General features: G+C 38.1%; 1 protein-coding gene across 1 annotated transcript in view; it reads right to left on the bottom strand.

Moving 5' to 3' along the window:
* The window catches only part of LOC105555501 (putative ankyrin repeat domain-containing protein 26-like protein), a 55015-nt gene that overhangs the window by 8194 nt on the left and 31339 nt on the right, over nt 1-15482 (bottom strand). Inside the window, exons 6-8 of the mRNA XM_012002469.1 lie at nt 14862-14915; nt 10899-10929; nt 8067-8139 (exon numbers count right to left, since the gene is read on the bottom strand). Of these exons, the coding sequence (XP_011857859.1) occupies nt 8067-8139; nt 10899-10929; nt 14862-14915 (158 nt within the window). The remainder of the gene's footprint in view (nt 1-8066; nt 8140-10898; nt 10930-14861; nt 14916-15482) is intronic.

Genomic DNA, 15482 nt, shown 5'->3' with positions numbered 1-15482 from the left:
AGGCCTGGTGGTGACAAAATCTCTCAGCATTTGCTTGTCTGTAAAGGATTTTATTTCTCCTTCATTTATGAAACTTAGTTTGGCTGGATATGAAATTCTAGGCTGAAAATTCTTTTCTTTAAGAATGTTGAATATTGGCCCTCACTCTCTTCTGGCTTATAGAGTTTCTGCTGAGAGATCTTCTGTTAGTCTGATGGGCTTCCCTTTGTGGGTAACCCGACTTTTCTCTCTGGCTGCCCTTAACATTTTTCCCTTCATTTCAACTTTGGTGAATCTGACAATTATGTGTCTTGGAGTTGTTCTTCTCGAGGAGTATCTTTGTGGCGTTCTCTGTATTTTCTGAATTTGAATGTTGGCCTGCCTTGCTAGGTTGGGGAAGTTCTCCTGGATAATATCCTGCAGAGTGTTTTCCAACTTGGTTCCATTCTCCCCGTCACTTTCAGGTACACCAATCAGACGTAGATTTGGTCTTTTCACATAGTCCCATATTTCTTGGAGGCTTTGTTCATTTCTTTTTACTCTTTTTTTCTCTGAACTTCTCTTCTCACTTCATTTCATTCATTTGATCTTCAATCACTGATACCCTTTCTTCCAGTTGATCAAATCGGTTACTGAAGCTTGTGCATTTGTCACATAGTTCTTGTGCCATGGTTTTTGGCTCTGTCAGGTCATTTAAGGACTTCTCTACATTGGTTATTCTAGTTAGCGGATCTTCTAATATTTTTTCAAGGTTTTTAGCTTCTTTGCGATGGGTCCGAACTTCCTCCTTTAGCTCGGAGAAGTTTGATTTTCTGAAGCCTTCTTCTCTCAACTCGTCAAAGTCATTCTCTGTTCGCTTTGTTCTGTTGCTGGCAAGGAGCTGCATTCCTTTGGAGGAGAAGAGGTGCTCTGATTTTCAGAATTTTCAGCTTTTCTGTTCTGTTTTCTCCCCACATTTGTGGTTTTATCTACTTTTGGTCTTTGATGATGGTGACGTACAGATGGGGTTTTGGTATGGATGTCCTTTCTGTTTGTTAGTTTTCCTTCTAACAGTCAGGACCCTCAGCTGCAGATCTGTTGGAGTTTGCTGGAGGTTCACTCCAGACCCTGTTTGCCTGGGTATCAGCAGCAGAGGCTGCGGAAGAGAGAATATTGCTGAACAGCAAATGTTGCTGCCTGATCGTTCCTCTGAAAGCTTCGTCTCAGAGGGGTACCCGGCCGTGTGAGATGTCAGTCTGCCCCTACTGGGGGCAGGCCTCCCAGTTAGGCTACTTGGGGTCAGGGACCCACTTGAGGAAGCAGTCTGTCCGTTCTCAGATCTCAAACTCTGTGCTGGGAGAACCACTACTCTCTTCAAAGCTGTCAGACAGGGACATTTAAATCTGAAGAGGTTTATGCTGTCTTTTGTTTGGCTATGCCCTGTCCCCAGAGGTGGAGTCCACAGAGGCAGGCAGGCCTCCTTGAGCTGTGGTGGGCTCCACCCAGTTCAAGCTTTCCAGCAGCTTTGTTTACCTACTAAAGCCTCAGCAATGGTAAGCACCCCTCCGCAAGCCTCATTGCTGCCTTGCAGTTAGATCTCAGAATACTGTGCTAGCAATGAGGGAAGCCCCATGGGTGTGGGACCCTCCAAATCAGGCGTGGGATATAATCTCCTGGTGTGCCATTTGCTAAGACCCTTGGAAAAGTGCAGTATTAGGGTGGCAGTGACCCGATTTTCCAGGTGCTGTGTGTCACAGTTTCCCTTGGCTAGGAAAGGGAATTCCCTTACCCCTTGAACTTTCAGGGTGAGGCGATGTCTCGCCCTGCTTCGGCTCTCGCTCGGTGGGCTGCACCCACTGTCCTGCACCCACTGTCCCACATGTCCCAGTGAGATGAACCCGGTACCTCAGTTGGAAATGCAGAAATCACCCGTCTTCTGTGTCGCTCACGCTGGGAGCTGTAGCCTGGACCTGTTCCTATTTGGCCATCTTGGAACCACCCCCCTCCAGATTTCTTATTTTTGCATAGGATAGCTTTGGCTACTCTGGGTTTTTTATGGTACCATATAAATTTTAGGATACTTTTTTCTATTTCTATGAGGAATGTAATTGATATTTTGATGAGAATTGCATCGAATCTGTAGATTCTTTGGGATAGTATGAAACTTTTAACAATATTGATTCTTCCAATTCATGAACATAGAATATTTTCCATTTTTTTGGTGTTCTATTCCATTTCTTCACCAGTGTTTCGCGGTTTTCATTGTAGAGATATTTCACTTCTTGGGTTAAGTTAGTTCCTAGGTATTTAATTTTACATGTAACTGTTGTAAATAAGATTACTTTCTTATTTCTTTTTCATATTGTTCACTGTTGGCATCTGGAAATGCTACCAATTTTTGTATGTTAATGTTGTATCCTGCAACTTTACTGAATTCATTTATCAGTTCTAATAGTTTACTTGTGGAGTCTTCAGGTTTTGTCACATATAAGATCATATCATCTATTTAAAAAGGATAATTTGACTTTCTCCTTTCCAATTGAATGTCCCTTATATCTTTCTCTTGTCTGATTGTGCTGGCTAGAACTTCCAGTACTATTTTCAGTAACAGTGATGACAGTGAGCATTCTTGTCATGTTCCACATCTTAGAGGAAACCCAAATTTGGGTTCCCCACTCAGTATGATACTAGCTGTGGGTCTGTCATACATGGCTTTTATTGTTGAGGTATGCTCCTTCCACATCTAGTTGAGGGTTTTTATCATGAAGGGATGTTGAATTTTATCAAATGCTTTTTTGGCATCAATTAAAATTATCATATGGTTTTTATCCTTCATTCTGTTGATATGATGATCTTGTTGATTGATTTGCACATGTTGAACTATCCTTGCATCTCAGGGATGAATCTCACTTGGTTATGACAAATGATCTTTCTAATATATTGTTGAATTCAGTTTGCAAATATTCCATTGAGGATTTTTGTACTTTAAATATGTCATGCCACTCTCTCATGGCCTGTAAGGAGGTTTCCACTGAAAAATCAGATTCCAGATGCATTGTAGCCCCATTGTCTGTTGTTTCTTTTCTCTTCCTGCTTTTAGAATCCTTTCTTTATCCTTGACCTTTGGCAGTTTGATTAATAAATGCTCTGAGGTAGTCTTCTTTGGGTTAAATCTGCTTGATGTTCTATGACCTTCTTGTACTTGGATATTAATATCTTTCTCCAGGTTTAAGATGTTCTCTGTTATTATCCCTTCAAAAAAACTCTCTTTCTTTCTTTTTTTTTTTTTTTTTTAGATGGAGTCTCACTCTGTTGCCCAGACTGGATTGCAGTGGTGTGATCTCAGCTCACTGCTACCTCCACCTCCTAGATTCAAGTGATTCTTATACTTCAGCCTCCCAAGTAGCTGGGACTACAGGCATGTGTCACCACACCTGGCTAATTTTTGTATTTTTAGTAGAGATGGAGTTTCACCATGTTGGCCAGACTGGTCTCAAACTCTTGACCTCAGGTGATCCACCTTCCTTGGCCTACAAAAGTGCCAGGATGACAGGCTTAAGCCACCATATCCAGCCTGTATTTCTTAAAAAAGATGAAATTCAGTTTTTATGAGACTGGCTCTAATATAGATGAACATTAGTGGTTTATTAGGGATATGGGCAGATCTGCCAAATTGCCACATCTCTGCCAGCTGCTGTGCGAGGCTCATGAGTAGTGACCACTGAGTGGCCAGGACAGCAGCAGGTGCTGCAGGAACAGGTGCTTCCTCACTGGTTGCTCTATCTTGAAAACCCATGGCCCATGTCCCAAGGCATGGAAAGAGTTGGGGGGAGCCTCACCCCATAGCCACCATCACCTCAGGCCATGAGAATTATTGCTAGATTACTGTCTATGTTCTCTTAAGGCCCAAGGTCTCTCAAGTCACCCTGCCTGGCCTGGGACTCACCCTTCAAGGCTATGGGCTCCCCTCTGGACCACAGCATGTCCAAAAATGCCATCCAAGAGTCAAGTCTTAGAATCAGGGACTTTCAAGAGCCCACTTGGTGCTCTACCCGGCCACCCGCATGGCCGTGCTGGTGCCTAAGGTGCAAGACAAAGTCCCCTTTATTTTTCCTTCTGCTTTTCTTAAGCAGAAAAGATTTTGCCCCATAGCCACCACAGCCGGTTATATGCTGAGTCTCACCTCAGGCCAGCAAGTCACAGAGGCTCACCCAAGCCCTTCGATGTAGTACCTGGGTGTCACTGTTGTTCATTAAGGGCCTAAGGGCCCTTCAGTCAGCAGATGAGGAATGCTGCAAGTCCAGGACTGGGTCCTTTCCTTCAAGGCAGCGGGTTCCCTTCTGGCCCAGGGCGTGTCTAGAATGTCAGAGAGCCAGGGCCTGGGATGGGGCCTCCCAACTCTGACCAGTGCCCTACCTTGCTGCTGTGGCTCAGCTGGTATCTTAGATGTAAAACAAAGTGCTCCCCACTCTTTCCTCTCCTCTCCTCAAGCAGAATGAAGGGGCCTTTATCAGAGCTGTGAGCTGTGCAGCCTGAGATTAGGGGAGGGTTGATGCCAACACTCCCTTGGCTACCCCAGCTTGTATCTCAATATGGCATATCTTCCCCACCCAGCTTGTTGTCTCTTGGCCTAGTTCAGCACTAGGACTCACCTGTGAATTGCAGTCCTTATGGTTTAGACTGCCTTTTCACGTTACTTGGAGACACAAAGTGCTGTAGCCCTCGGTGGCAAGGTTTACAGACACTCAAGTTGAGACCATCGGGACTGGTGATTTTCCTCTGGCTAAGGCTGGTTTAAATGCTCCCTCCATGGGTGGACATCAGCTGAGTTTGGTCTAATTTTCCTTTTTGCTCTAACAGAACAGCACTGAGTTCACAGCCTCATACTTGCTGTGTTGTCCCTCCCCCAGCACTCAGAGACACTCTCCACACTATGTCAGGCTGCTAGGGATGGGGGAGGGGGGATGTCAGCCATTCAGGACTTTAAAAAATCTCTTCAGTGCCTCTTTCAGTGACATGAAGTTAAACCTAGGTACTGTGAGTGTTCACCTTACTTTTGGTTCTTATGAAGTTGTTTTTTCCTGTGTAGATAGTTGTTAACTTGGTGTCCTTGTGGTCGTGGGGAACAGTGGAATTTCTATTCCTTCATCTTCTTCCCTGAATTTATTTAAGAGGATTTTACCTTGAAATTTGTTTTCTCATTTAATGGATAAAATTAAGAACCTCCTTCATATAACCAGAAATTTTAACTAAAGATTAAATATAATTATTTATGTTCTTTCTTTATTCTCAGAAATCTCTAAAATGGCTATCAAGATTATATGAAAGAGTAAGATAAATTAGTTAAGTCATGGATATGCCAAACACTAAGTTAGAAAACTTAAATGAGAAGCAAGAGTCAAAAATTAAGAATTCATAATAAATCTGATAAGGCCTAAAACAGATTTCACTGTGCATTATTTATCAACAAGGTTTTACTAGATCAAATATATGACATAACTGCTAAATTCAAAGATGTGAGGATATAAATTTCCTTTTTAAAAATTGATACATAATAGATGTGTGTATTTTTGAAGTAAATGTGATAATTTGATACATTCATATAATCAAATTAGGGTAATTGGGGTACCCATCACCTTAGTTATCTTTTCTTTCAAATGTATAGTAAATTAATGTTAACTACAGTCACCCTTATATTTTCTTTCAGTTCTTCATAAAAATCAGCTATAAAACATTCAAAGGAATCTCAGCAACTTTTTTCATTATCTGTCTTTTTTTTCTTAATTTGCATTTAAAATAATTTCTATCATATTTTATAATGTAAAGAGTTCCTGCGCTCATTAAATCCCACAGTTTCTGATGTGTTTTTACAATAATCTGACTCAACTTGACTCTGTTACTCAATCTTTACATTTATCTTGCCTCTCTTTAATAAATTCTTCCCCTTTATCCACCTCTCCAGCTTCATATTTGTTAAGCTGCTGTTGTGGGTTGCTTTCTAGTTCTTTAGTATAAGTCGTTTCTATTCTGTTTCTCAAAAAAAGCTAAGGACAAATGATTGTATAAATTTAGCTCCTTCTAAGAAACAGAGAAAAAAAGAATAAATCTTGTAGGGCAATGATAGATGAATAAAAGTCTCACATAGCTACTATGTAGAAAGCTACACTAAGTATGCTAGCAGTGAAGACACACATGGATTGAAAGAAGAGACGTTGTAGAGAATGTGTTCTAGGAGGAAAAACATAGGTTGGGATAAATCATTTTTAAAAGATTGGGGAGGAGGGAGAAAGAAAGAAACAAACAAAAGGACATAACCTACCAGTCAATCAAGTATGAGCTTGAGAGAAAGCCATGGAATAAAGCCAAAGCCAAGGAAAAGGAGAAAAACATCACATACAGTAAGGTACATGGAGAAATACAGATGCATAACAGAGACTTTGGTTCATAGTATATTTCCAATAATACTGAGTAGTATTTATAATTAGCTTTTGGTAAAGATTTCTGTGATATAGAATTGAATTGTGTACTGTAAAACGAGACATTCAATTAGCTAAATATGGTCATCTACCACAACTTAAAAGCTGGAACATTACTACCTCAGAGAGAGAAAAATGGAAAAGGAAACATTCCATCAACTTTCTACTTGGAAGAAAAATACTAATCAGAATTCTAAGCAGTAATATATGGATTGAAAACATGTATTTAGTAGAACATGGGTTGGGGCTTTTAAAAGTTTAAACATTTTAAATCTAAAATTTTAATTTACACTTACAGTTGGAAGACTAGAAAATATATTAACACTTTAACCCTCTTTCCTATTGATGATCTATTTCTAATTTTCTTATTTATGACACATTTTTTCAATATAACTCATCTGAATTTATACATCCTAAATATTAAAAGTGAATAAAAATTTAGGCTATATCTTATAAATGAATGGATTTATTTACTAGATATGTTAGGCATATTATATTATTGCTAACATTCCATTATATAGAAATGCATTTGTCTGTTCATTCGTCGTACTCCAGGATACAAAAAAAAGTTCCCTAACCTCCAGTAGCTCATAGTAATAAAAGAGTTTTTAAATGGTTACTAAATAAATACAAAAACTTCTGAAATTTGAAATTTTAGCATGTGATATAGGATTTAGTTTGGATATTTTTAAGAACCACAACACAAATAATTCTGAAATTAAGTCCCACCGTATGGTTATTAAGAGTCTCTGCTTCTAGAACTGGTTGTTATTTTGGACAAAGCAACCATTCTTCAATTAGGTCAAGAGTATTACATATAGTCTTAATGAAATGACAGTGGAATCTCATTGTAATAAAGATTTTGAGAAAGAAAATGTAAATTTCTAAATTTCCACAGTTTTTTAAAAATCAGAGGCAGGTTCTTGCTATGTTGCCCAGGCTGGTCTCAGACTCCTGGGCTCAAGCAATTCTGCCACCTCAGCCTCCTGAATAGCTTGGACTACAGGCATGCACCACCATACCCAGCTACATTTTCACAATTTCTAATATTATTTTAGTCTAGTTACATAACCAAGGATAGAAATAGGAAAATAGCTCACACCTAAAAACTGTATATATAATACTAAAATAATGTGTCTAAGAAAGAAAAGTACATGCTATCTGCTGTACAGTTTTTGAACCAAAAGTCATCAAGGAGATTCCATGATTACTATAATAAGTAATTAGATCCATTAAAGATTTATTTAGGCATAAGTATTATAAAAGCTATCTTAGTATAATTTAAACATCACACACAGTAAGAATACTTATTCAAATCAACCTTGACCAAATTTCAAATTTGCTATATTATGAGAAAGCTTTGCCTAATATAATTTTCCTGTCACTACATATTTTCCAGCCCATTCTTTTTTCACCCCCACTCCCTCTACATATTTGCCAAGTCTTTGTTATTTATCAAAGTAAGAAATGTTCAAAAATGTTTAGTCATGTTTCTTTTATGGTTTTCTCTAATGAACTTTCCATAACCAACATAATACAATAATAAGTAGATTACTACTAAATTTCAAGAGTAAATGTTATAGAAAATTAAATTCAGAATGAGAAAATTAATTTTGCAAGAGACCTCTTTACCTCAGTATCAAAATCAAAGTCTTCATTAGCTGACATAGGTCGTGAGTCGTCAATAGATGGTTTGTTGAAAAGCCTTTAGAATAAAAATATACAACAAAAATGAGTGTGTTAATTTCTTTAAGCAATTAGAAGGTTCATATCTGAGTGCCCTCCCAAAACAAAACAAAACAAAAAACAAAAGTAAATCTTGTGGAAGTTCAGCTATCTGTATTTAAAATAATGTCTCTTAATATAATTAAAATTTGGCCTCTGTTGCGGTAAAGATCTTAATTACCTATTTCTACTTCCTCCTCTCCAAAGCTATGGAACAGTCCATGAAGACTCACCCTTAATTCCATAACAAATCATGACAGCTAATATATTGGTAGAGCCTGAGAATAATTGGGCTTCGCAAATTATTTGTTCTGGAGGCAGAACTTAAAATCCAAGTAATGGCTGATATAACTTTTGTTACTTGAACTGGAAGACACCTGATAGCTTAAAATAAAGTGAAAAGATCCACTGTCCCTTCTCCATGATCTGTGTCTAGTTCAAAGACTAATCTGTGTCACTTGAAAATGGCAGTCTTGGTTCTTCTGCTTGGAAACCACTTAAGCAGGCCCCCACTGCTTTCCTTTTCCTTAAAATATTACAGAATCTTCCCTGACACATCTAAAATACTTGAAAGCTAAATGTATGAATGTCAAAGGACAAATGTATATATTGTTATTAAAAATGATCTTCTGGGAGATATTAAAACTTAATTATAAAATCTAATTATTTTCCCTACATAGACTCTGCCAAATTCAGGGCCACATAAAGTACGAAGCTCTTAAAAACCTCCACAGGCACTCAGATACCAAAGGAGAGAGACTTCTGGAAAAACAGAATCCTGGTAGTTGTATCTCTATTTCCCTAAGAACTATCTAAATATCTTTCTTCCTATGGGCTCCCACTTCCAGATCCCTCTTCTGCAGGGCTCTGTGGCAGTCTCCAACCTTTAAATCTTTAGCCAATGAAAGCACAAATTCCTAAAAGAGTGGGCTCAAATGACCAAGAGACAGAGCTCTCAATTTTATTGCTGCTAGAAAACAAGCTAAATGGAATTTCAGTCGTCTTCTCCCAGCATAGCCATGTTATCAGCTACCAAACTGAAGGTCCATGACTGATTTGCCAGATAATCTGACCCCAGCCCTACTTGAATTGGGAAAAGAGGCAGAGGTAAGAGGATATGTGCTCTGGGGCACAGATCTACATAGTTCAGGAACCTTCAGTCCTCTAGTACTGGAGGGACTCTGAGCCCTCCCTCTATAAGTTGGGGTGGAAGCAGATAATACTACAATTCAATCTGCTATAGAGACTCTTCTCAATGGCTCAAATTCTTTTAACATCTTTCAATAGAAGCTTTGAAGTTGATCAGTCACTCTACTTAAACAAACAAGAGCAGCAATCTATGTTCAGGACTCCCTTGAACCACCTACTTAAACATGCCCTTCTAGATAAATCCCAATATCCTGTCTTCTTCATTACTATAATTTATCTTTATAAAACTTGTCATAAACCCCAATATTCACTTCTCTTTTCTAAAAACCTTATTCCTATCCAACCCAGTGTTATTTCTCTTCAAACGTGGGCTTCCCCTACTAGTTTAAGTCTTCTCTTCCATTGGGTTCCCCAGTTAATTCCCTTCCTAGGCTCATCCACTGTGTTCACTAGACCCACTTTCCCTTTCTATTATTAAAACACTCATTAAAAGGATGATAAAGAAGGAAGAGTAATGGGCTTTGAAATGGGTTCAAATCTCATTTCTTCCACTTCCTATATCCAAATAAGTCATCTTAATCTCCTTGAGTTTCAGATTCTCCATCCGAACAACCACTTCACCAGAATGTTATACACAGGTTGAAGTACTGGAGGGTATTTTGATTAGTCACTAAGATTCCTTAAAATCCTGAAATTGTGTATGCTTTTGATTCTGTCTGTATAAAAATGGAGAATACTTAGCTGGCAGAAATGGAAAAATAATAGAACAAAGGAAACACCACAGAAAGCAGAGAAGAAAGTTAACAACTAAAGAAAAGATTGTAGAAAAGTCATGGAAGAAGAAAAAAGACTCTTAAAAAAAGCCCATGGAATTAAGCAGGGTAGTGGCCTAAAGGGAAAACTAAAGTAGGGAGTCAATAAGTAGAGAAATCAATTAGAAATAGGCTCTATTTAGATGCTAAATATAACTAACATAATAAGTAAATGTAACATAAATAGCCTTCACTTACAATAAAATAATTCCTCTCTAGGACATGACTGGTCTTGTCTATGTAAAACCCATGCTCCTGTGGCCATAGCTAAGTGAGATCTGCCCTAAAATGTTTGATAGTAAAAGCAAGGTACTGATTACCTCTGAAATTGCCAAATATATTAAAACAAACTCTTAGACTAACCAGGCTTCTGAGAAAAACTATAAATGAGAGTTAACTAAATTTGACTTTCTGAATCGATCTGGTTTGGACCTGTACCTTGATTCCAGTGCTGTACAGGTCTCTGCCAATCTATGCAGAGGGGCAAGAGAAGGGATTTGGGAGCCAGGCAGGCTGCCAGTCAAATCATGGGCCAGCTACTTGTTAACTATGGGGACATGGGGCAGTTAATCAACCTAACTGAACCACAGTTAGCTAATTAGGAAAAAGTAGGTTATAATAACAGAGAACCTTTCAAAGCTGCTGTGATAACTATATGAGATGAGATAAGCACATAAAATAGTGTCTACCCCAGAGTACAACACTCAACAGATGTTAGTTTCTTTTCTCTATATTTCCTCAGATAACATATAATATTTTTAAAATCTATAAGTCCTACCTTTTTACAGGATATCCAGGAATCTCATCCACTATTAAAGAAAAAAATGCATTTTAAGTCAACAATAGAAAAACACAGAATATTGAAAGTATAAGAGGACCCAGTGGTACACACATGTAATCCCAACTACTCAGGAGGCTGGAGGCCAGGGGATCACTTGAGAAGCCCAGGGGTTTGAGACCAGCCTGGGCAACACATTGAGACTCTGCCTTCATTAAAAGAAATCATGTATACTTTTGTGCATGCTTTAGACCTTTCTTTTTTCTTTTTTTTTTCCACAAAGTATTCCTTTAGGACCATATCTTGAGACTACACTAGAACTAATATTGATTATACTACTGGTAGGAAATTACTACATTAAGAATTCTTACTTCTCCTCCTTTGTATCAATCAAATGCAAAAGAGAATGGGATTTGCCAAAATGTGATACCTACAAATGAATTTCTGTGTACAATAATCATAATCCTAACCAAACCCTATCAGACTGACTAGCATCACTAGCAAACTGAGTCAAACTTCAAGAACATGCTTTCTGGACTAATGAACTAGTAGTAGTTAGAACAGCATACAGTAATGCTTCATTCATTTTTCTAATGATCATGCATCTGGTTGGGTGCAGTGATACATGCCTGTAGTCCTAGCTGCTCCTTTGGCTGAGGCAGGAGGACTGCTTGAGGCCAGGAATTCAAGGCCACAGTCACACTAGTCAATAGCTACTACATGCCAGCCTGGGCAACATAGTGAGACCACATCTCTTAAAAAAACTAAATAAATAAATAAATAAAAGACTGTGTATCATTCAGGTAACTGTGATGATTGTAGAATAACATATAACCATCAGATATACTATAATACTGTACTACTGATCATAGTTATGTTTTGTTTTCAATCTTTTTCTTAAATTTTTATAAAACAACAAAAATAAATTTTACCTATTAAATTCAGTTCTTAATAGAACAAGTCAAAATGCCCAAAAAATGCATCCAAAGTGCAGTATGAGTTTTTCATTGCTCCCACCAGTGAATTTGATTATTAAGGATCAACAGGACTTTTAACTTATTGAAGGGGGAAGAAAGTTATCTTGTATATAAATGACTAAAATGGTGAGAGTCTGATTGTCCACATAATCTAATTAAATCAATTTACTAATTTCTGAAGAAATGTAATTCCAGAAAGGCATTTTACATTTAAACAGTGTGAAATAAAACAATTTGTATTTGACAATCCGGGACACACTTAAAATCTTGGCAGACCATCATCAGTCACCCTGTCATTGTGGTGCAGATATAAAGAAGTTTATTTAGCATTGGAAAGTAACAGAATACCATATATACTTTAGGATAGGTAGCCAATTCTTTTAAAATCAAATAATAGACATTTGTCAAACATACATATGTTAGAAATGTGTTCTAATAGTACTTTCTTTAGGGATGAAGTTCAAAGGGAAGCAGTGAAAGCAGAGATATCACAAGAGGGCAGATGAAAAGGAGACTGCACTAATAAATAGAGTCAGGTACTGACTTCCCTACTGATGTCACCAGAATTCCAAAAATACTGAGAACTACTCTATATAACATATCACCTCATATGTTTCTGTGATATTACATTAGTGTTCTGCAATAAAATATTTAAATCAAAAGAAATTCAAACTGCTGATCTGTAAACTATTTCTGATCAAAACTTAAAATTTTGTCAAAGCATGGCTGTATTTTGATTCCATGTTAGAGGAAGGATATGAGTATCTGATAATGGCTTCCAGTTGTTGCTGTCAGATTTTTGTTTGGGAACACATCTAGAAGAGCTTATCAAGGGTTTGAGTACAAAACAAGCGTTTCCCCAAAAACCAGATAAGAAAGATTACACTTTTCCTCATGTGGACCCTTAGGTTCTAAAAATTCTGGGAAAATGTTGGCACAGGAACTCACCATCTAGGCCTGACTCTGTGTAGGTAGCTGCTGCAGTTACAAAAACATTAGGTAGGATGGTGGTAGGTGTATTCTTCCATACTTGAACACCAGAAGTACCATGTACCTAAATAATAGACCTTACAACTCTAAAAGTGTTCTTTTGAAGAGAGTACCACCAAAGAGCTTTTAAAATATTAATTTAACTTACTTTTTAGTAATCTTACTTGTTAGAATTTATATTCCCCCTCCTTGAAATTCTCACATTTTAAAATTTTTGCAACACCCCATCCTCTGATAACTTCTCCAACTTTTCTCTAGCCACTGCTCAGGCTTCTTTACTAACTTCTTTTCCTCTGGTAAATGTTGATATTCCCAGGATCTTGTCACTGGCCTTCTGATTATTCCATGTCTTTCCTATCATGGACAAGCTCATTCAGATCTATGACTTTGCCTACATTATTCCAAGTCTGCATCTCCAACCTCAGTTCTACCTCCAGCTAGAAATGCCTAAAATCCAATTACCTACTGAAAATACCCCACATGAATATTTCATTTAACTCCACATGCACAGAACGAGGTTAGTCATTCCTGCTGATCTGCTGCTCTTCTCCATTCACCTGCAAATCTCCTACTCCTTCCTCATGTCCAGGTTAAAAGCTAGTTCACAACCTGTAAATCATCTGAGATTTCTCTCTGTGCCCTAAATTTGTACATCCAATAATCACTAACTCATTTTGTCTCTATCTCTTCTCTGCCTCTGCTTTGTATTTCCACTACCACTGGTTCTTAACTACCGGCTTTTACAGACTACCAACTATTAATATTATTTCTTAAATAAAAAAACAAGCAAAACAAATTAAAAAGGCAAAAACCAAGAGAAAGATCAACATTTTAAAATTACTAAGTAGCTTTCTAACATCATTTATTTCACCATGGATGGGTGAAAACCACATAATGGATTGACGCTAGTCCAAGGATTGGTGACAAGGAAGCTATAGCTTTGGCTACTGTAAAAGCTTCCTTTGTCTTCCAGTCTCTTTATATGGTACTCTCCATCTATCCTCCATATGAGGAGTCATCCAACTGCAGGCCGCAGGCCCAACCCAGCCTTATTTACAAAACCCAGTTTTGTAAATAAAGTTTTATGGGAGCTCAGTCCTGCCTTTTGCTTACATATTATCTATGACTGCTTTCACACTACCATGGCAGGGTTGAGTAGATATGGCAGAGACCACATGGCCTGAAATATTTCCCACCTGGTTCTTTACATTAAAAGCTTATGAATACCATAATCAGAATGTCCTAATACTCAGATCTAATCTTGTGACTTTTCTGCTCACAATTCCATAATGAATTCCTACAGAAAACATTGCTGCCTCCCTACCCAATGACTATTCCTTATTCTTTCTTGCTGGAGAACTACAAGTCTGTTTGAATATTTATCATCCTAATACGCCTCCCCATCCCCAACAAGAGAAATGACTATTCTAATTTAATCATAGTCATTACATTTGTTTTCCCAGTGCCTGGTTTAGGAATGAGCATGTGGTGTAACAAAGCCAATAAAATGTGAAAGGAAGCCCACTGCACGCTTCTGAGTTTTCTCCCTATTTCAAAGAAACATGAGAAGAAAAGCAGCCCTTCCAGCCTTCAGAAATTGTGTTATGAGAACATGATGTTTGGAGCTCTTGCTAATTAGCCAGCCATGAAAGGAGACATGTACAAAACACTACTGACAGCACAGCTGAAAAAGGGACACCAAGTGGGACCCAGTGTTATCACTGAACCACCCACCAAAGCAACTCTGCTTCCTGTTGTTTTAGTCAATGTTAGTTAGGTCCTTTAGTATTTGCAGCCCAAAGCACTCTACCTGGTAAATTTCCCATAGCCTGCAGGATAAGATCTACTCAGTTTAACACTATAAAGTATTAAAAAGTCCATTATGAGCTTGCCTTACCTAGGTTTTTCCCTCATTCCCAACCACTCCCATCTCAGATTTTGCAACAGCAAAAAAGAACTGCTCATAAACCCTGCAAAGTTCACTCAAGCATCTTACCTTTTGCACCTGCTGCTCCTTCTCCCAAGCACGCCATCTTGTTAGATGTTCCTTCTGCCAAACATACAAACTTGTTAAATGTTCCTTCTGCCCACATCATTCTTCTGCCTCTTTACCTAGAAAAGTTCTACCCCTTCTGCATGCTTACCTAAAATCCTACCCACTTTTTGACAGCTTTCATTCCTCACCACATACTTCAAATGTCTGGCACATATTTAACATGATAAATGATCATTACACACTTCCAGACAGCATCCAGCACATAGTAGTAGGCACTGAATGAAGTAGCAAATAATATAAATGAAAATGATCATAACAAGCTCCTGACTGTTTTGTTTTTGTTTTGTTTTTTGAGATGGTCTTGCACCATTGCCCAGGCTGGAGTGCAGCCTCCCAAGTAGCTGGGACTACAGATGCATGCCACAATGCCCAACTAACTTTTTCATTTCTTGATTTTTATTTTTAGTAGAGTTGAGGTCTCACTGTGTTACTCAAACTGGTCTCAAATTCCTAGGCTCAAGCAATCATTTTGCCTCAGCCTCCCAAAGTGTTGGGATTATAGGTATGTGTGACCATGCCCAGCCCTGACTGTTTTTTTTTTTTTTTTTTTTTTTTTTTTTT

Source organism: Mandrillus leucophaeus, unplaced genomic scaffold (assembly GCF_000951045.1).
Source record: "Mandrillus leucophaeus isolate KB7577 unplaced genomic scaffold, Mleu.le_1.0 Scaffold689, whole genome shotgun sequence".
Taxonomy (NCBI): domain Eukaryota; kingdom Metazoa; phylum Chordata; class Mammalia; order Primates; family Cercopithecidae; genus Mandrillus; species Mandrillus leucophaeus.
The sequence above is the reverse complement of the archived record's forward strand: the minus strand, read 5'-3'. Positions and strand labels throughout refer to the sequence as shown.